This window comes from Thrips palmi, unplaced genomic scaffold (assembly GCF_012932325.1).
Source record: "Thrips palmi isolate BJ-2018 unplaced genomic scaffold, TpBJ-2018v1 HiC_scaffold_4, whole genome shotgun sequence".
Classification (NCBI taxonomy): Eukaryota; Metazoa; Arthropoda; class Insecta; order Thysanoptera; family Thripidae; genus Thrips; species Thrips palmi.
In genome coordinates this window covers 14,628,346-14,649,009 of record NW_023144631.1, presented here as the reverse complement: position 1 = coordinate 14,649,009, position 20,664 = coordinate 14,628,346, and the positions used below count along the sequence as shown (strand labels likewise).

The window sequence follows — 20,664 nt, the reverse complement described above, 5'->3', positions numbered from 1 at the left end:
TTTCTTAGACCCACAAGGACTACCTTTTACCAAAAAATGGAGGAAATCGGCATCGGTCGTGTTCCACGATCGGACTTCTTAAAAAAAATGCCTCACTCTGTGTAATTTACGAACTATTTCTTCGTATAACAAATCAGTTTCTAATGTATGCTCAAAACACTCCGTAAGGCTTTAAGCGTGTTGCAGTTGTAGAGGGGACATTTCTAGCAGCCCTTGCTGCGTGGCGGCCGTTGGCAGCGGCGAGGATGGGCAGCTGATAGGACGTGCGTTCGGCGGAGTGGGCTTGGAAATAAATACGCCGATACCGGCGTCGTCACAGCAGATCGTCGGCAGCCGCTGTAGAAAGCTGTTTGCCATGGTGCCTCTGCTCGTCTTGGTGTTGCTGGCGCTCGGCAGTGTTGTGAGGCCCGCCGCTGGCCATGGCAGACTCATCGACCCGCCCAGTAGAGCGTCCGCCTGGAGGTATGCATCGCACATAATCGCCACTTGGAACACATGAGTTTGCGGTGTTGTTCGTTTGATGACTGTTAATGAGAACAATGCAGGTGCCCGACAGACCGAGTCTTATCGTGGCAAGCTTCGCGATGCTGCGCCAGTTACTTACAATCCGCGCCTACATTGGTAACCAACGATGTGACGTCATATTCGTTCGAATGTGAAATTTGTCACATTCGTTTGAATGTTGATACACATTCAAACGCATGTGACACCCTACTTTAACGGCCGAGTCACGTTCAAACGAACGTGACAAAATTCACACTCCAACGAATATGGCGTCACATTCGTTGGCTACCAGACTACCAGTGTAGGTCGCCTCACCTGCACTCTTATTCAGGGGTGCTCTGAAACTTACCGCCTTTAGGCGCTTGCCTTCGGTTTTGTACCGCCTTGAGTCGCCTCACCACGAATGGCAGTGGTACCAATGTGGTCGCACAGTTAAAAGTCTGCGAAGAGTCGCTTCTTAACACGAAGAAAATAAAGGCATTGTAAAATCTACGAAGAAATGCTTCGTATTATGAAGCAAAATCCTTCGTAATACGAAGCAATTCCACAATGCCTTCATTTTCTTTGCAGTTATGAAGCAAATGCTTCGTAGGCTTTTATGAGTGCGATGTGCCACCCGTCAAAATTTAAACTTGGCAACAAAAAGAAATCAAAATACCGTAAAATTCGAATGCTAATTTATTCCACAGTGGAACATCTTTGAAGTCAATCATTATTAAAATGTTCGTGGGGGATAAAGGAGGCAGTAAATTAATTTTCGCGGGTTGGCAACAATCTTCTCGGCGTCTGCGCCCTTGCGAAAATAGCGAAGCCGAAAACACGAGTAGTCGCGCATTATAACTGCCCCTCCATTGTTGCTGACGTTGAATTGTTTGGCTTGTTTCAAAAGGCTACGGTTCTCTAGTCATGTTTTCTTCAATTCTGTGTAATAGTTCTCACTCACAACGTAACACCACCACGACGGTGGGTTAGGCAAACTTAATAAACTCAGGAGGGATGGTTTCGAATCGCGGGTGAGTCTTGTTCGAGGAACATGAGCACTGAAAGTCGCGAGGTGGAGCGATGTGGTCATGGTGCTTACTGAATGGGAAGTAAACAAGTAGAACAAAAACTAGAGCTTCCCTATAAAATAAATCAAACAATAATAATTTTGTTTAATTGATTCAAAAATATGTTGATAAATGAAAAAATTGTTCTATTCTTTCAATAGTTTTAAATCTTTTCTTCAACATGTGTCCTCAAAATACATTCAGATATAATGTCATGTAATGTTTCGCGCATGAGCAAAGACATTCCCATCAAAATTTTTTATCAGGCAGTGCCAATGAAAAGACTGCGTCCAAAAAACCCTCTTGTGCTATTGTTACATCTGTTCTATCACGGTCGCAGAAAGGTTTTAGGCACGAAGTAGCCTTTTATTATACCCAGGATTCAGCCGGCCCGAGATTCAATTTGTGTGGCCCTTTATGCATTTCGGAAATTTTCTATACGATTTTAATGAGACTTTGCAGACTTGTAGAACTTTGAACGCTGATTCTCATGCTGAAATCTGGTTAAAAAGTTGGTGGCCAATGTTGAGAAATTAGCTGTCAAAATCACCGTTTCCATGGCAAAACTCGACTCGTCAAAGGAAAAAAAGGGAGTGGGGGGAGCCGAGCCGGGGCGGACCAATAGCCAAGCTTCTTTTTGGGTCTGTACAGCTTACTCCAAAAGCTGAAACAGCACGTTCGAAATGAAAAATTTCTTTGACTGCAGGTAGACAAGATGCAACAATAGAATTGGTGTCGGTTCGAGCGCAGTTTTTCGGGTAGAACTATCCAATAATACTTCTTGATCGGAGTGTTTTTGGACATGCGCAGTAGGTTTGCAACCTGTTTGACAGTTTAACCAACTGTAGCATTTGAAATCTGTATTAATTTTGCACTCTTTCTTGATTTTTCTTTGTTTCCTGCTTATGAAAATTCATATAAATCAAATTTTCAATTTTTATGTGATAACTTTCTAAAAAAATATTCACAGAAAAATAGCAAAACAAAAGTTCTTTTTTTCTGACATTAGGTTTCTCAAATATTACTTTTTTCTGTCAATAAGACAATTTTGTTGTTGTGATTCAGTTAGCACTAGAACAACTTCGCTCCACCTCGCGACTTGCAGTGCTCATGTTCCTTGAACAAGACTTGAACTATTACACAGAATTGAAGAAAACACGACTAGAGAACCATAGTCTTTTGAAACAAGCCAAACAATTCAACGTCAGCAACAATGGAGGGGCAGTTTTAATGCGCGACTGCTGGTGCTTTCAGCTTCGCGATTTTCGCAAGGGCGCAGACGCCGAGAAACTAGTTGCCAACCCGTGAAAATTAATTTACTGCCTTCTTTCTGCTAAGAACATTTTAATAATGATGGACTTTAAAGATGTTACATTGTCAGAACACTGCGGAATACAGCATTGGAATTTTTTGGATTTACCAGCATTTTGATTTATATTTATTGTCAAGTTTAAATTTCGACGGGTAGCACATCGACCACACTGGTACCACTGCTATTGGTAGCCACAACTTCACAACACCACTTCTTTTCTTCCTCTACACTCTTACACAATAATCAAATTGTCTTCGTGACTCCTAGGATTTCTTGAAATCGTATTTTTTTATTCCTAGGTCCTTTTTCAAAGAAGCGACCGTTTATGGGGTAACCTGTACACAAGCGAAAAGGAGCTATGCTATTGGTTGGGTTTGGCTCGGCTCCCCCCTCTCTCTTCCTTTTTCGTTGACGAGTCGAGCTTTGCTATGTAGACAGTGATTTTGACGGCAATTTTCTCAAAATTTATCGTATAGATTTCAACCATATTCCAGAATTAAAATCACGTCTCAGAATTCTACCAGTCTGCAAAATCTCATCAAAATCCTATAGAGAGGTTTCGACTTGCACGCGATCAAATCCCAGCGAGGCTGAATCCTGGGGGATACTACATAAGGCTACTTCGTGTCTAAAAAACAACTAATGGAGCATTTCTTTCTGACCCTCTTTAGATTCGGCTTCAAATCTCCTCCAGATTATAATGATATGCAAGGCTGGTGTGGTGGACGGGGTCACCAGTGGGAAGTTCACAAGGGCAAGTGCGGCATTTGTGGGGACCCCTTTGAAGGGCCCAGGGTAAGTACTGCGTTCCACACGTTTTAAACTGTCACAAGTCGAGAGAAATAATGAAATTTTGCTTTTGCTTTTACAGGAGCACGAATTTGGTGGCAAGTTTTACACAGGCAAGCGGGTGCGAAGATACTTGGCAGGGTCCGAAATAACCATTAAAGTAGACCTCACAGCTCCCCATTGGGGTTACTTCGAGTTTCGGGTTTGTCCATCCAACTCCAGACAGGAAGTGACTCAGGTAAGAACTGCAAAACTTATCCATAACACTGAAAATGCAAATCCCCGTGCACATATTGCTAGTGTTGCATCCCTTTATCGGTCGTTTATTGTGATAAGTACGAAGTACAAAAAACATTTGTGGAAAAACATGTTTTTATCATTTCTGCTAAATCCCCAAAAATGGATTTGGATGAAACGTTTATCTTATAGTTGCCCTTGGTTCACACTGCAAATCCATGTGTAAGAGGGCGAGTCGGCACTCGTAGGCGTAGACCAGTTTGTCCTTCGCTTTGAAGTGTCGACCACACAGTGTCCGACACCTGCGTGTGCAGGGCAGTATTTGTTCTTCGGCAAAGAACATGTAGTGCAGCCCGACACTTCCAAGCGTCGGACATGCTGTGGTCGACCGACACCTGCAAGTTTCGGACACTATGAGGTCGACACTTCAAAGCGTCGGACACAACTTGTCGGCACTTGCAAGCGTAAGACAGACTGTTCTACGCCTACAAGTGAAGTCTTGTCCAACACTTAGATTTGCAGTGCATGGCTGGTTATAGCTCATGCGATAACCATTTCAATGAGGCCTGAGAGTGAAAAACTAATCCGCTAAGGGGCACCACCGAGCTAGGCTCCTATAAAAAATCGCTCGGGCAGAGTACTTGTTTTCAGCGAATTCGTTTACTTAAAGCTATTTCACAGTTAACTTTCCCATTTGTCTTCTTGGCCCATATTGAATTATATGCGTCATCCTAATTCGAAACGTTCACGCCACCCAACCAAGCCGTCACCCGGCACCGTGAATTTCTTATAGTGGACTAGCTCAGTGGTGACACCTAGCGGCAGGAACTTTGCCGCTTAGGCCTCATTACCTACGGGCGATTCCCTGTCAAACCAACTAACTCTTGGAAATTTGGATGAACCTTTTTGGCCCGCCCTTCTATTCAAAAAATAGGGGGACCAGATTTGGAGGGTACTTCAGGAGTACCGTCCAAACAAATAATCCGGTGGTGCAAATCCCGTCCGGGTCGCAAAAGGGCTGCTGCAGGTGCATCACGGTTTACATGAGCGGGAGGGGGATTTCCGCCATTATTGGTGCTAGCAGGGCACATAGGGGTATTTTTGGAATCGGGGCGACGAGACAAGATGAATGGACCTGGTCCCGACCCCATCGGCCGCTTTTACAAGTTGGCCAGATCAGGATCTTCAAAAAAGGGGGTCGACCGACTAAAAAAAATTTATTGCAGATTTCGATTGGTCTCAGCAAGACCTTTTCAACGAGGGGTCGGAAAGGGGGTCCAGGAGCCCGACTTCGTCTATTAGTCACATCAGGATCTTGAAAAAAGGGGGTCGACCGACTGAAAATTTTTACTTAAGTTTTGGATAGGTCTTGGCAAGACCTCTTCAACGAGGGGTCGGAAGGGGGGTCCAGGAGCCCGCCTTCATGAGTTATGGGAAAAAGTGCGACGGACTCGTTTTGCGCTCCTGCTGTGCCTCTATTGCAAGGAGTTGCAGTAGCATTGCAAATATGGGTATTTTCGGAATGAGGGCGAAGAGACAAAAGAAATGGGCATATTCTAAGGACAGTTGGAGTAAAAAGTGTAAGGACTATTGCATATTGTGAATAAAAGGGCGGGCCTTAGTCACGATGGTACATCGATAACTTTGCTTTACCCGCTCACGGTGTGTGTGATGCGAGCGGGCCGAAGGCCCGGGCCTTCGACTGGCCAAGTTGGGTCTGATGCGAGGGCCGAAGGCCCGAGAAAAGGCCGCCGGCAGGCCAAGCTGGGCCGGCCCCCTGTCGAACCGAGTTGCCGGCGCAGCGAAGCTGGCAACTCGATTCGACGGAAGGGTGGGCCCTAGCTTGTTGTTTTAGGGGAACGGGTCGTTATGAAAAGATCCCATGTCAAAGGGTTTTGCGATTTCTCACCCCGTTCGGCTACAAAAACATAGCAAAGTTTTCACTTTCGTCAGAATCATATTGTTTTCTGTACTTTTCTCCGTACTCACTGAAAATTTAAGATTTTTTCCGACAGTGGTTCTTTACGTAAATTTTTGGACAGTTGTTCAACTTATGTCTGCTTCTCAAACTCCAGCCGAACTGGTTGAACAGGCATTAAAGTACCTTCAAGAAAGGTAATAGTTTTTGATTGAGGCTTTATCTGCTTGAAACTTTAAGACTTTAATGTAATTCAATATTAATTTTAGCTTCAGGATGGCTATTATGAGAAAGGCAGCAGGTGAGGGGACGCTGGAAATGGTGGTAAAGTACGTGGACTACCACTCTGACGGTAAAGATGTTAAGTGGAAGCCCCTGTTTTTGTGTCTGCGGTGTGGGGACGTTGATGCTGCCCTGTCTTTAAGAGCTGTGAAACACAGTGGATATAGTTTCAAAACAGCATTTTTTCGGAGAAAACAAAACACCTTAAAAGGAGAAAGCTACATCAAAACTTTATGCAATCGTCTCGAAACTAATCAAATCGTCTTGAAGGAAAATAATATGATCCTTACCAAAGTGAAAGCTTCGCTATGTTACCATAGCCAAACGGGGCGAGAATCGCAAAACCCTTTGACATGGGATCTTTTCATGACAACCCCAACCATTGTAAAAAAAACTTCATCCAAATCGCGGAGATGAGTTTCCAAGAGTTCGTTGGTTTGGCAAGACTATCAAGCGTGATGCAGCATCAAATGGCGTCAGTATTCAAATTTCAAGCAGAATGTTTTGTCGTTGCAGCAATGTCTTCACAGACACGTTCTGCAGCGAGCGGATCAAGGTGGATTAAAAGCACACCCGACGCGTTTCTACCCGAGCCTGGAGGCAAAAATCTTCGAAATGCGCTACCGTCTCCCAGCTGGCCTAACCTGTAAGCACTGCGTCCTGCAGTGGCGCTATCGCACGGGAAACAACCCAGGCATCTGCAAGGACGGCTCCACTGCCACGGGCTGCGGTGCACAAGAAGAATTCCGCGCGTGCGCAGACGTGGCAATAAGCAAGACTTTGAAGAAAAAGTACAAGACGGCCGTGGAGACAGAGCCTGGAAGTGCGGAGGGGGCGCTAGCTTTGAACGCGACACAAAGCGCCGATAGCGACACCGTCCTGGATGCTGCCATTGACCACTACATCGCAGAAGTTCTTGCCAACCAAACAAGCAATCATAACGCGTATAGGGCAGCAGTCGAAATTGACGCATCCCAGTTGAACTATTTCCTCAACTTTTCTGATCCCTCTGAGGATGTAGTTTTAGAGGAAGTCGCACCAGTAAGAAGATTGTTGTGCGGGGTAGGCCTGAGGCCTGAGCTAGATTCAGGAAACGCGGGGCCAGAGCGTGAGGGTGAGATGGACGGGGAAGGGCCCCGCGCGAACCGGACTAGGTACAGAAGCCCAGCCTGGGAGTAGAGGGAAGGGGAAGGGCACACGGCCTCGGAGGCGCGAGAGTCGCGGAAGTGGCGACGGGGAGCGGAGGCCGGGGCGAGAGAGGGGGGAGTGGGAGCGAGAAGAGGGAGGGAGGGAGAGAGGTGCGTGTGTGGTGGTGCTAAGAGAGGAGTAACTAGATAATAACGGTGTACTCCACACAGTAAAAACTCTACGAAGAGTCGCTTTGCAATACGAAGAAAATGAAGACATTGTACAATCTACGAAGAAATTCTTCGTATTATGAGGCAAAATCCTTCGTAATACAAAGCATTTCTTCATAATACGAAGCAATTCTAGAATGCCTTCATTTTCGTTGTAGTTATGAAGCAAATGCTTCGTAGGCTTTTAAGAGTGCAAGTGAAGCGGGTGCATTTGTATGAGTGTGAAGAGGTGACGGTGCGGTGCATCTATTCGACGCAGACAAGTGTCTCGACGTGGAGAGGTGAATCTGAAACACTCCATCCGTGGTCACCTAGAAATTAGGTAGGGTTGTTAGTTTAGTTTCGTGTTTAATTAGGTTCTAGTCACAGCATTTATAGTTGTGAGTGGTGGCGTGTTTGTTGTAAGCAATAAATAGTATTTTTGGCGTAATCTTGAGTTTTTATTTAGATAATAGGTTATCCATTTATTATCTCAACAAGACTGACAAAAGACTTTGATAATTCCACAGTGGCTCTCCTGTCAACATGAATGTATGTGCGTGACAATCAAGCATTATTGTTTTAAATTTTTGGCCGGTTTGTGTCTGAGTAGAATCGAAAAACAAAATCTTCTTTTCAAGCAATGTTTTACGATGACAAAAAAAGTAAAAAAAAATGTCTTACACTGTACACTCACATCTCATTTATCAAATCACATGTATACGTTTTAATAAATTGAAAACGAGTAAACAAAACCCAGAATATTTCCTTATCGTTATTGCTTTTAAAACACCAGCCCAACTCTGATTCGATAAAAGATACGCATACGCATATTACGATATGTTTGGAAGGTCGCACGACCTTCAGACCTTTTTCTGTTTAATCTCTCATTTTTCGACAAATGCCTATCGACTTGCGGTTCGACCCCTCGGACGCACCTATACCTCCCTTACAGCTTGGACTTAGGAGGTTGAGGACTGATCACTCCCCTCAGCTGGGCTGCGAACATGGCGCCCCCGCCGAACGGGCAGGATTGCCTACCGCCCAGGGTAGAGGATCCACCGGCTCACTGTTAAAAATATTATGAATTTTCATTACAAATATGCATTGAAAATTCATTAACGCCATTAAATTTCATAGCGGCCATAAATATAATGAAATGTCAGAACACATGGAACAATGACATGGCAGGCTCATTAGCCTGGTCATCAAAGGGGTCAACTAAAAGTGAAAGAACTGTGGCACACATTTTTTAAGACTTGGCTTTAGGTTTCTTTTTCCTGAAAGAGCTGATCACAGGATGAGATGGAACAACATTGCAGTCAGAAGATCTGCATTCCCATCAATTCTGTTGCACTCCCGGGTGGCCATTTCTTGAGGGTTAGTTGTACAGAAGGGGCGGGGGGGCTGGGAAAAGGAGCCAAATAGCACGTGAAAAGATAAGGGACGGTTGGGATGGAGACACGGTTGCTTGGATTCTTTCTTCGTTGGGACGCATTTTCTACCAAAAACGGGGAAATTGCCAATTTTATAATGTTTCACAGCCGTGTATTACTGTTTGCGCAAATATGCGCAGGTTTTCTCTGTTGATCCTTTCAATTGACACATAGGTTGATAATTTCCAGCGCTGAAACCTGCTTGATAGTGCTTGATTCTATAGTAGATCTCAAACTTTTGTTTTTAAAGTAAAAATTATTCAAATAAAGCGATTATATGCACACCAACACCCTTCAAATTATCGCAGGAAGATAACTCGGGTATCATTTTGAACGGGAATACTTGTTCTTTAAAATGGAACCACCGGAGGTTCAAAATCTAGATGCAAAGCCGTCAAAATCGCTGTGGCGTTTTGTTGCATTTTTTTTTTTTAACTAAAAATAACACATTATGACATTTTTAACTTTGACGGCCTGTAGTGGTCGTAGTTTTGGTCTGACAACAAAAATACGACCAGATTTGAAATCTGCGGAAAATTTCCTATCCGATGGAGAAAAAGTTTGCCCGTTTAAACGATTTTCAAGAAAGAGGTTTTGAGCGCCTAAAAGAGTGTTTTAGCCCACTGTGCTTCGGTCTTCGTCATTTCACTCTTATTCTCAAAATAATTTCTACCCGTCAGGACACATTTAAACACGAAAAGTGCCCAGGGTGATAATTTGGGACAGTTGAAACTCAGTCATAGCCATTTTTAACGTCTTAAAAATTTGGTGATTTGACCACACTTGAAAGTGGTACTGTACTTAACATGAAATCGACATCGCAGTTCTAGCCTCAAAAAATTTTGTTCAACCAGAACTCTAATGACATTAACGTCGTGACTACGAGGATTTCGTGAAATCGTATTCTTTTTGTTTTGCGCATGGTGGTACCTTGTAATAAAGCGAACTGTTCTGATTTCAGCAAACACATTGGATGAAAAGGAAACATACTTCGAACGTCATATTGGAGGGCCCGGCGAGGAGAGCCTGGTTTACCTTTCAAGGAGAATCATGAGCTACACCAAGAGGGATGACTGGCTCATGAGCGATGCCACTACTCCTCACCAGAAACACTTGGTGCTGAGCAGCAATATTGTGGCTCTCGCCAGATGTGGTCAAGTAAGTTCTTTCAACAATACCACAAACCTAACTGTCGACTTGGTACACACTTACAAATGCATACTTGGCCAAGTGTGTATGAATTTGTGTGTACTTGAATTGAGCTATTTGATTCTCACCACAGTACGGTGAGAATTTAGCACTTGCTGCTTTGGCCCAAAATAATTCAAATTGGAGATTTTACTTTTTTGTTTTCGAATCGAATGGGACCTGATTCACTTCGATTGTTATAAAGTATTCGCACACCACCAACTTCGACCATTGTCTATCAGCCCTGATATGGCCTATTTATTAATGTGAGACAATTGCAGGTACTCCCATTGTGCTTCGCCGTCATGTCGTCCAAGACTGGCCCAGCTTACGAGGCAATTATCAGATTTCTCCGTGCGTTGGGTCTGGACGCAAAGAGCATCATGACAGACTGGGACGACGCCGAAAGAAAGGGACGGCGTGATGGGTCGCCAGATATGATTCTGAAGATGTGAGACTGCTGAGGTGAGCTGTGTATCGATTCCGCACAATTTAAAAACGAGGAATCCGAATCTGTCCCCGGAGACGCGATCGGACCACCGGAAGTGGGTCAAAAGCCGTCATTTTGGAAATATGGCCGACCAACGACAGACTATGGTTTCGGAGGGACTTTAGCCCACATTAGGGGGTTGAAATCCATGTTTTGGAGGTCAGCGGATTCATCGGTAATACCGAAAGTGGTATGGGGTAGCCGGAAGTAGTCTCTGGGCACCGGAAACCGCTGCAAATAGTGCCTGTACCCTTCTTTGTTGTTTCAGCATGGCGACGAAGAAGGTCATGTGACGAGGACGCCGAGGACAGAACTGAACGGGGATGGTGCGTCTGTTCAATTAATTTTAGCTTCAGGAAGGCCATTGAGAGCAGGTCAGCAGGTGAGGGGACCCTCCAAATGATCTTAAAATATGTGGGCTCCCACTCAGAGAGAAAACTCGACCTGAAGTGGAAACCTCTATTTTTATGCCTGCGGTGTGGTGACATGGATGCCGCCCTAACATATGCGCAAACATTAAGAACCACCGAAACAGGGTATGTTTCATGTTCAGGTTCATGACATCGATAAGACTAGTCACATTCAAGAAGTAGAAGTGCTTTCGGAGACAATAAAGGGCTCTGAAATGATGGACGGCGTAAGGGCTTTGTATGTGTGATTCACCCATCCCCCCTTTCCAATCTAACCCGTAGGCGTAGTCAACCCGCAAAGTCGCTCGGCCGCCATGCTGGGCCGAGTACTGGGGGCCACCGCGGTCCCGCGCTGAGCGCTGCTGGACGGGTGGAGTGATCAGTCCTCAACCTCATTAGTCCAAGTTTACAGCGGCACACCAACCGAGCTGCGCACATTACTTCACCGAAACAGCAATGCATCCACCCCCCGCAAGCGACTTTAAATCGTCGTAATAATGTGAAATAGGAGAAAAAGCAAGCCAGGGGCTGTCAGGAATCATCGTGCCTGATCAAAGCGTAACGGTCGCCCGCGGGTACACACTAAACTTCTTACGGATTCATCTATCTGTATTACGGACATTTTTGTGCAATTGCAATTACGTATAGATTTTGCTTGTAATACGGATGAAATCCTCCGTATTACAAAGAGTTTTTCGTCCGTACCTTACGGATATTTTCGTCTGTATGTTACGGACACGAAAACCTTTGTATTACGGATGAAATCATCCGTATTACAAACAAAATCCATCCGTAATTGCAATTGCACAAAAATGTCCGTATTGCGGATACATGGTGTCCGTAAGGAGTCTTCAGTGTACGCATATACATGCAAAGACAACTCTGAGTAGTTGTGTCCATCCCAACCTCTGGCGGAACACCATTTTGGTGACGGGCTGTCGTCCGGTTTCAATGGGTGCCCGTTTTGGTGGGATTGGAGATAGAACGACCACCAAAACTGTGAATCTGTTTTTGGCCCGTCTTTCTAATTTAAAAAAAATGGGGGAGGGCCTATGCATTTGCCTTTTGTTCTGTGTGTTGTCGTCTGTATACAAGGAGGGAGTGGAGCCAGAGTTCCCAAATTTGGAAGGCACTGTAGGAATGCCTTGGATCTTCGAAGAGGGTCGACCTACTGTAAAATTTTATTGCAGTTTCCGATAGGTCTCGCCAAGACCTTTCCATCGAGTGGTCGGAAGGGGGGTCTACGGGCCCCACTTCGGCAGTTTCCCGATCAGGAAAGGGTTGTTTCATTTGCAGAGGCAGTCCTCATGTTCATGGAATATTATGGCTAGGGGGTCGAGGAGTCCGTATGAGTTGTCGAAATCGATGTCACGGACTCGTTTCGCGCTTCTCCGAGGCCTCCGTGACAAAGACAAATACGGGTATTTTCGGAATCAAGTTTTTGGATGGTTAGAGTAAACAGAAGAGACTTGTCCGTATTTTGAATAGAAGGGTGGGCCTCAGTCACGATGCTCAATCGATAAATTAGCGTCATAAGGTGTCGGATGCGAGGGGCGAAGGCCCGAGGGGACGCCACCGGCAGCCCAAGCTGGGCCTGGGCCTGCCCCCTGTCGAACCGAGTTGCCGGCGCAGCGTAAATGGCAACTCGGTTCGACGGAAGGGCGGGCCCTGGCTTGTTACTGTGCGGAGCCGTATACTACAAACCTAACTGTCTACTAAGTACACACTTACAAATGCATGCTTGGCCAAGTACACACTTACAAATGCATGCTTGCAAGTACACACTTACAAACGCATGCTTGGCCAAGTACACACTTACAAATGCATGCTTGCAAGTACACACTTACTAACGCATGCTTGACGCATGGACACTGTGGCAAAAAGCTACGGAATATTCTGTAAACAGCTTGTGGTAATTCTCCGTAGCCCCCTTATCAATATTCTCCGTAGGCTCTTACAGTATTTTCTGTAGGACCGCACAGTATTCTCCGTAGGACCTTACAGTGATCTCCGTAGGACTATACAGTCTTCCATGTCCTACGGAGAAGACTGTGCGGACTTACAGAGAATACTGTGCGGCCCTACGGAGAATACTGTAAGAGCCTACGGAGAATATTGATAAGAGGGCTGCGGAGAATTCTGGCAAAAAAATTAACAGAATTTTCCGTACCTTTTTGCCACAGTGGAGTTATACGGCGTCAAGCATGCGTTTGTAAGTGTGCACTTGCTAGCATGCATTTGGAAGTGTGTGCTTAGTAGACAGGTTTGCAGTGTAGCCACGGGCTGCACGAATGTCCGAACGGTCGGTGTAGTGCCTCCGATTCTCAGGATACTTGATTCGGTGCAACTACTGTCGTAGGAGAAAACGTGACGAGCGATATGCCAAAAGACTACACCTTTGGCCGTTTTTCGCTTCGCGCAGTGGCGTTTCCTATAAAACGCGATACTGCGACGACCGCACTCACTGTAACCCCAGCCGGCAGCATGGCCCGCGTCAGTTTTGCGATCGTCCTCGTGGCCTCGGCCATGGCCTTGGTGGGGCTCTCTGAGGTAACAAGTTTTGCTTTAGGGATATCTAAAAAATATGGAATATCTAAAAAATTTAGAATATCTATAAAGAAATTAGAATATCTAAAAAAAATTGGAATATCGAAGTAAAAGTTGTTGTGTACGAACGATATTCTCAGTACTAGATATCATAAAAAATGAAAACTGTCGAATATTTGTACTCCTCACGAATTATTTGACGTGAGAGCAAAGTGCTCGTTCGGACAACAAAGCACCAATACATGTATCAACTTTTTTTAGGCTATGCGAAAATCGACATACATTTTCGTTGACACAACAAAAACTTTTTCTCCATGTCCGTGAACTCGGAACATTGGCTTGTTTCCAGGCCTCCGACGACAAGTTAAACGCCGCTCTGGGCAAGGCGCTCTACGTCGAGGTTGTGTCGAACGTCAAGGCCGAGCTGAAGGACTTCAAGGCCCTCCCCCCCAAGGCGCAGAAGCTCGTGGACGGCTGCCTCAAGAGCGCCGCCCTGCACGCCGCAGACAAGGACAGCACGGCCCGCGCATTCTTCAACGAGTTCGCTGGCTGCGTCAACGGACACTCCGACGTGCCAGCCAGCTTTAAGAGCAGCGTCAAAAAATTGGGCCAGGGTCTTTAGAGCGGCAGTGCCGTGACCGTTCCCGCCCGTTTTTCCCAAAAATAAATTCCCAAATATTGACTTTTCAAAATACATTTTTCCAAAGCAATCCTCCCCAAAATAAAACTCCCAATCCTATATTTTCCAATCCAATCTTGCCAATTTGAGTTTTCCAAAGTTAGTACCAAAAGTTTTCACAAAAAATTCCCTCATGTGCCCACGAACTCCAGAAGGCAACAGGCGGAGGTCGTAACGACCGAAAAGGGGGTTGTGAGAAGCCTCCGGAAGAACAGTGTGAATGATAGTTTTGATGAGAACCAAATTCTGGGCGAGGTATTCCCACTCAATCACCAAAATCTGGGTGAAGATTATTTAATCATCGAACTTCGGTTATCGCAGGTTTCCTTATTTTCATTTTGGCGATAAAATGCGTCTCTGCTACCTATACCTAGATGTTTTAGCGAAGAAACCTGCACGCGAATTTAGGCGATACAAAAATCGTCGCCAACATGTGGTGACGAAATGTCCTCATTCAAAGGTGTAGTCCTGATTACGACTTGCTTGTTTACTCTACAAATCGAAGAGTGTACATGGTATGCTCTAACTGGAGCATGCCTGCAAGCACGCTCTAGCTAGCGCATGCCTGCCAGGCATGCACTAACTAGTGCATACATGCCATGTACACGCTAACTGAAGCATGCATCTAGTGCATAAGGGATAGGGAGTTGTCTGCATCAGAAGCGTGTACATGGCATGTATGGGTAGTAAGGGATGCATTGGCAGGCATGCGCTAGTTAGAGCGTGCTTGCAGGCATGCTCCAGTTAGAGCATACCATGTACACTCTTCGATTTGTAGAGTATGACAAGCCTGACGTGCATGTAGCCGAGCACCGCCGCACTAAAGGTAACCCCAGTCGTCGCCCTACTCCTGCGAAGCAAGGGAGCGAGTGCCGTAACTTACGCCCCTTTCTTCTCCTCCTCCTCTATCACTCCCTTCGGGTGGACGGAGTCCTAGCCCGTCGGGCGCTGCGCGCACGGCAGTGACCACGCCGATGCCAGTGCAGATTGCGGCGGGCTCATCCCTTGGCCCAACATGTATTGACGACATATGTGGAAAAGATAATTTAGCAAGATACTTTTCCGATATAGAAAATATGTGGCAATAAAATTCATACATTGCTTTCATACATTCATACATTGTATGCAATATATAATGTCAGTACACCACGGAGTCTGACGACTCAGAGACTTCCTTTACTATTAGCAAAGAATGGAAACTTCGCCTTGCGAGGACATCCAATAGAGATCCTACCGTATTCACCTAGAAGAACTTTTCGGGCTACACCCAAAAACGACGTTTAAAATTTCCAAACTGTTCCCGATAACTTGTTCAAAAGGATTTCTCAAAATTTCTTGGAGACTTAAACGCATAGAAAAGAACCTTGCCCCTGCTCAATATATGGCGTCAATATATTTTACAACATAAAATCATGTTGAGAAATATAGCCGCCTTTCAACATCAAGTGCCAAGATTTTAAGAAAAGTTACTTGAAAAGTCTGCCCTTCTCACCCTGCACCATCCCACGACGGGCAACGTGTCAGATATTGAAACATACATTTCGGGAAGATAATATTATATGGGGAAATATATGCATCATATATTAACGGGCACCAAGATATACCCCCATATATAAACCACGTATGGCGCAAGATAATTTGCAATATATTGAGCAAGATACAATTACATTGACAATGCATGAAACATATATGGAGTCATATATTGACACATATTTTCCATATATTTTCCTTTTTGCAAGGGATATTATATTTTTTTATATATATTTGATTTCATTATCATTATGCTACAAGTTGATGTTCGAAAACTGTGTCTACAGTACCACTAATTCCACTTCATTTTAAGGAATTGTTGAAAAGGTAACCAGGGCCCTGCTTGTCAGCCAGCATCATGATCAAGTACGGCAAAAAGAAGGACCAATATGTTAAGCCAGAAGCGCCAGGCCAGCAGCAAGTCAAGCGGTCTGATGTTGTGCACATTCTGCGGAAACCACTACATTCAGTTTATGTAAAGTATTCAGTATATATACCAGTAGGAAGGGAGTAGAAAGGTTGTCTGGTGTGTGGTATGTCTCTGCTAACGGCACGACCTAGAATTTCGTGTTTTACTTTGTGCACCCAGCTTGTCATCCGTAACCACTACAAAACACGTCAGAAACATTGCGAACTAACAAACTTTTGGGGGCATGGGGTCGCAAAATTTTTTGGCAGCCATTTTTGGGTCGCGAGCAGCACACTGAAGTTTGCTTCTAGAGTTGCCTCTGTCGAACTGGGATGTAAATGCCACTGGCCCGTAAAACCCTAAAACCTTGAAGTCCCGTAAACAATGACATTACAATTTGGTACGAGACATCACAGCTTTTAGTGCACACGAACTTTTCGTACCATTTTTCTACGGAAAAACTGCACAAATTTCCCCTTTAGGTGCAAAATTTCGTACAAATTTGTACGAAAAGTTCGTGTGCACAAAAAACTGTGATGTCTCGTACAAAGTTTGCACAAAAACATTACGTGTGCGAAAAAGGTTGGGAACCGCAATGTTGGGCCTTGAGGCCTTTGATTCAATTTATCAGAGATTTTACAGGTCTGGAATTCATAAAAAAATCAGAAAGCATTGAAATTGTTTTGTCGAAAACTGCAGCCGCGACATAGCTGCAGTGCGGTTCGTGCTCAAGACTCGGTTCTGGATCTTCCAGGACCGTCCTGGGTTTCCTGTGTGTTTAGCATAAGAGAAACCAGGACGGTCCTGGAAGATCCAGGACCGAGTCTCACCGTGAGCAGGGACCACTGGAGTAACGGTCAGCAGCTCATGTGGGCCTGCTGGGTACCTGCAGAAATGGCTATACTAACCAGCTGGGGCCAAGGAGGAAAGAAAGCACAGCATTCAGTCTACTCAAAATCTGCAAGAGCGACGGAAGATACACTTTAACATTGCTCCTATTTAACACATATTTTGACAGTCCCAGGTTTAAGTATGGAATCGGGCCAGGCAGGACAGGAAAATTACGACACAAGACCTTGTTTACTCTGAACATTTTTAAGAAGGAGATATTAAAAGACTTGATGATGATATCATTATTGAGGGAGAAGTAATTGAGAAGGGACAAACATTAAGGCAACCACGCTTCATGCCAAATGCACACAAAATTTTCCAAGGTCCATCCAACCTCATCCAACCTCACTAACCCTGACTCTAATAAAAAAAGCTCCAAGAGAAAGGTCCAGCACACCCCGGAGAAAAAGAACTCTGAATGTAAGTTTTCTTCATTGGAAATCAGCCTCTTAGCGACGGAAAAAAATGTCTCTAGTCAAACTATTAATTTCTCAATGCTTTTGAATTTTAGCAAGAAAATTAAACACTGAACACAGTTGCAGTATCACCATAAGTGATGTGGAAGAGGTAAGCTCGCAATAGCGCGTATATTTCACCATTTTCCTTTGCTTCATGTACTGAGTTAAGTTGGCCATCTAAACACTCATCCATTTAAATTGACCATTAGTCATTCGTTGATCTTATTTGACGCTCTGTCTGTGAACTAAAGTTGGAAAAGTTACATGCACTCCACCAGCGGAGTCATACCGTTGCGCCTCTAGCGCTAAATAAGACGAACCATGGAAAAGCAACCTAAAAGAAGCCTTGAATGTGCTGGACTCCGAAAGGGCAGCACAAGCCAAACTTCGGAACACACGGGTGCAACCAATCCCGTTTCTGAAAATTTATTGGAACTAACTGTTAGATGCTATTCCTGCGGCGTCAACCTGCATGAACTAGGCGTGAAAGATGTATAACAGCACAAACGCAGATGCAGAGCCCCGAAGCCCAGTGCTGACGGCTTGCATCACTGCAGTATCCACTGTGGCAAAAAGCTACGGAAAATTCTGTAAACAGCTTGTGGTAATTCTCCGTAGCCCCCTTATCAATATTCTCCGTAGGCTCTTACAGTATTTGCCGTAGGACAGCACAGTATTCTCCGTAGGACCTTACAGTGATCTCCGTAGGACTATACAGTCTTCCAGGTCCTACGGAGAAGACTGTGCGGACTTACAGAGAATACTGTACGGCCCTACGGAGAATACTGTAAGAGCCTACGGAGAATATTGATACGAGGGAAGAGGGCTACGGAGAATCCTGGCAAAAAAATTAACAGAATTTGCCGTACCTTTTTGCCACAGTGTCTGTAGCGGGGCGAACAATACCTGGTCTTGAGATAGATTGCACTTGAAAAGAGGCCACCCTGAGGCCGACGCTAGGCAGCAGTTCACCTGCGATGACTGCGGGAAGGCCTGCGCCAACTTGAGGGGCCTGCAGCGTCATCTCAAAGAGAGCCACAGCCAGCACCTGTCGCTGATGCCACACTACGTTCTCCCGCATCAACTCGATTTTTCGATAAGACCGTTTGCTGGCGATACTTAATTGTATCGCCAAAAATGGTACTAGAAGAATGCCTTTCCACCAAATGTACCTGATTTCCATCTCGGATGCCCTCCGTGCGAAGGGCGTGGATGAGGATACTATCAGGTATATCCAAGGAAGGTATGAGGAGGCATAGACAACTGTCGAATGCCAAAGGTTATGCAATTCGAGTATTCCTATAGCCCGAGGGGAGAAGCAGAATGATCTATGTCAGGGTTCGTGTTCAACCTCGTGATCAATGATCTGATATTCAAATTGGAAAAGATGAAGGGGGCCAGAATCGGTGACAGCCAAGTATCAGTGCTTCTATTAGCAGACGATTATGTTGTTGTGGGCGAGTCCCCGCACAATATAAATCTTAAAATCAATGCCATGACTGTTCTTCGGGAGGCATGGCCTAGAAGTAAGCGTGTCCAAGTGTAAAGCCCTGCAAATGACTGGAGTAGACCTGCAGTGTATACGAAGCCTCCGTTTCGTATGGGGACCGAAAATGTCCCTTGTTTTAACAGGGAACAGAGCTTCAAGTACCTGAGCCGTGATTACTCTAGCACGTGTCGGTTGCCCGTCAGTAGATCTGCTGGGAAAGCAGCTAGAGGAAGTCGGAAAAGCACCACTTAAACCGCACCAAAAACTCCACATACTGCAACAATGGAGTAGCATCGCGAAGCCTGTTACGACAAGACAACGTCTGGCGTACACCTACCTCGTATTCAGTTATCCAGCATTTTAAAGATTTTAGTAAGTATTGATGGTAAAAGAAAAATCCATTCCGACTTAGGACCCAGGATTACATCTCAATAAATCATAAGATACCCAGAATTCGAGGGATGAGAAATCAAAAATGGCAAGCAGTTCGACTGTTCGACTATCAAACCTCGTCGCCCCGTACGGGCTCCTGCTCCCCCCAGCGAAAATTATCAATTGAGATGCTGCTTAAACGTGCGATCAGGTCTCTTTGATTGCCGAACGACATGAGGGTGGTCTGTCAAGGGGAGGCCAGTGCCGCACCGCGGTATCGTCGGGACTGCCGCACACTGCGAGAAAAAGTCACGGTAAATCCTGTACTGATTACTCCACACTTCACCGCACTTTTAACAACAGGCAATACCGGCCTTTTTTTCAGGCAACACCGTACTTTCTTTACAGGGAATCCCATTCTTTTTTACCCGGCAATTAGCGGGCCGCAGTGGATAATGTTAATACCATCGATATCGAGGCATTTCAACAAGACAATGAAGGACAATGAAGATCAAGAAGGCAAGTAATTACTCATGCCTGCACCCCCACTCCGACGATTTCGACCACCACCACCGCTCAGCACGCCCCCCACGTCCTGCGGGGGAGGGGGGGGGAGTAGTTTCTAATTATTGCTTAAAGAAGGTTTAACCTTTTTAGGGGTTCCGACGAAGGAGGACCCCTATTGCCCGGGGCTCAGAATTCTTCTTCTACGGACCCCCCACGATGGACATTTCGCTCCCGCCATATTAATCCTTTTCATAATACAATAAAAAGTCCAGAAAATCTAAAAAATTTATCGTGGAAATTTTCCGTAAACGACTAAAACATAAATTTGCAACAATCAAGCACCCTTATCCGTTCACATTTTCCAGAAACGTTTCGAAGAAAAAATGTGCCACTCCTCAAAACTAAACTTCCTGCCTCATCAAAGTGACAAAAACTAATCACTGTTCTAAGAAAATGATAAAAACATGAAGAAAAAGTCTCCATGACAACGTCTCACTGCCAACGTACCAACTGTCAAAATTTTAAGTCCCTGATAAAAAGAAATGAAAACGCCGTAAAATTCGAAAATGCCAATGTTCACTCATTGCACACTGACAAGACATTTAAACATCATTCAAATCTGTCATTAGTAAAAGGTTCGCAGCAGAAAAGACAGAATAAATAGATTTTCGGGGGTTGGCAACAATTTTCCCGGCGTCTGCGCCCTTTCGAAAATCGCGAGGCTGAAAAAAACAAGTAGTCGCACATTGAAACTGCCTCTCCATTGTTGCTGAGGTTGGGTTGTTTGGCTTGCTTTTAAAGGCTGCGGTTCTCTCTCAGCCCCAAAATAT

At 45.0% G+C, this 20,664-nt stretch overlaps 2 protein-coding genes across 3 annotated transcripts; both read left to right on the top strand.

Moving 5' to 3' along the window:
* Positions 1 to 310: 310 nt before the first annotated feature.
* Positions 311 to 7,879, top strand: LOC117649680. The gene is made up of 4 exons (XM_034392640.1): positions 311 to 462; positions 3,537 to 3,660; positions 3,737 to 3,892; positions 6,608 to 7,879. Exons 1-4 carry the CDS (start codon positions 356 to 358, stop codon positions 7,268 to 7,270), a joined length of 1,050 nt encoding a protein of 349 aa, XP_034248531.1. The 5' UTR covers positions 311 to 355; the 3' UTR covers positions 7,271 to 7,879.
* Positions 7,880 to 9,580: 1,701 nt separating this feature from the next.
* LOC117649805 lies at positions 9,581 to 14,186 on the top strand. 2 transcript variants are annotated; one of them, XR_004588005.1, is made up of 4 exons: positions 9,581 to 10,022; positions 10,334 to 10,517; positions 10,811 to 10,924; positions 13,849 to 14,186. XR_004588005.1 is itself a non-coding variant. In XM_034392876.1 (4 exons), the coding sequence occupies exons 2-4, from the start codon at positions 10,691 to 10,693 to the stop codon at positions 14,119 to 14,121; spliced, it is 414 nt and encodes a 137-aa protein (XP_034248767.1). In that variant the 5' UTR covers positions 9,581 to 10,022; positions 10,334 to 10,690; the 3' UTR covers positions 14,122 to 14,186. The 2 variants fall into 2 exon arrangements, 1 of the variants encoding a protein (XP_034248767.1); XM_034392876.1 differs by having other exon boundaries at positions 10,334 to 10,717.
* Positions 14,187 to 20,664: the final 6,478 nt, after the last annotated feature.

Bases quoted from the DNA above. Each gene is read 5' to 3' on its own strand.
- LOC117649805 (XM_034392876.1), top strand. From the start codon at position 10,691: ATGTTTTGGAGGTCAGCGGATTCATCG. The intron at 10,718-10,810 runs GTAATACCGAAA...TTGTTGTTTCAG, and splicing joins GGAGGTCAGCGGATTCATCG to CATGGCGACGAAGAAGGTCA. The intron at 10,925-13,848 runs GTGAGGGGACCC...GCTTGTTTCCAG, and splicing joins CATTGAGAGCAGGTCAGCAG to GCCTCCGACGACAAGTTAAA.
- LOC117649680 (XM_034392640.1), top strand. From the start codon at position 356: ATGGTGCCTCTGCTCGTCTTGGTGTTGCTGGCGCTCGGCAGTGTTGTG. The intron at 463-3,536 runs GTATGCATCGCA...GACCCTCTTTAG, and splicing joins AGTAGAGCGTCCGCCTGGAG to ATTCGGCTTCAAATCTCCTC. The intron at 3,661-3,736 runs GTAAGTACTGCG...TTGCTTTTACAG, and splicing joins ACCCCTTTGAAGGGCCCAGG to GAGCACGAATTTGGTGGCAA.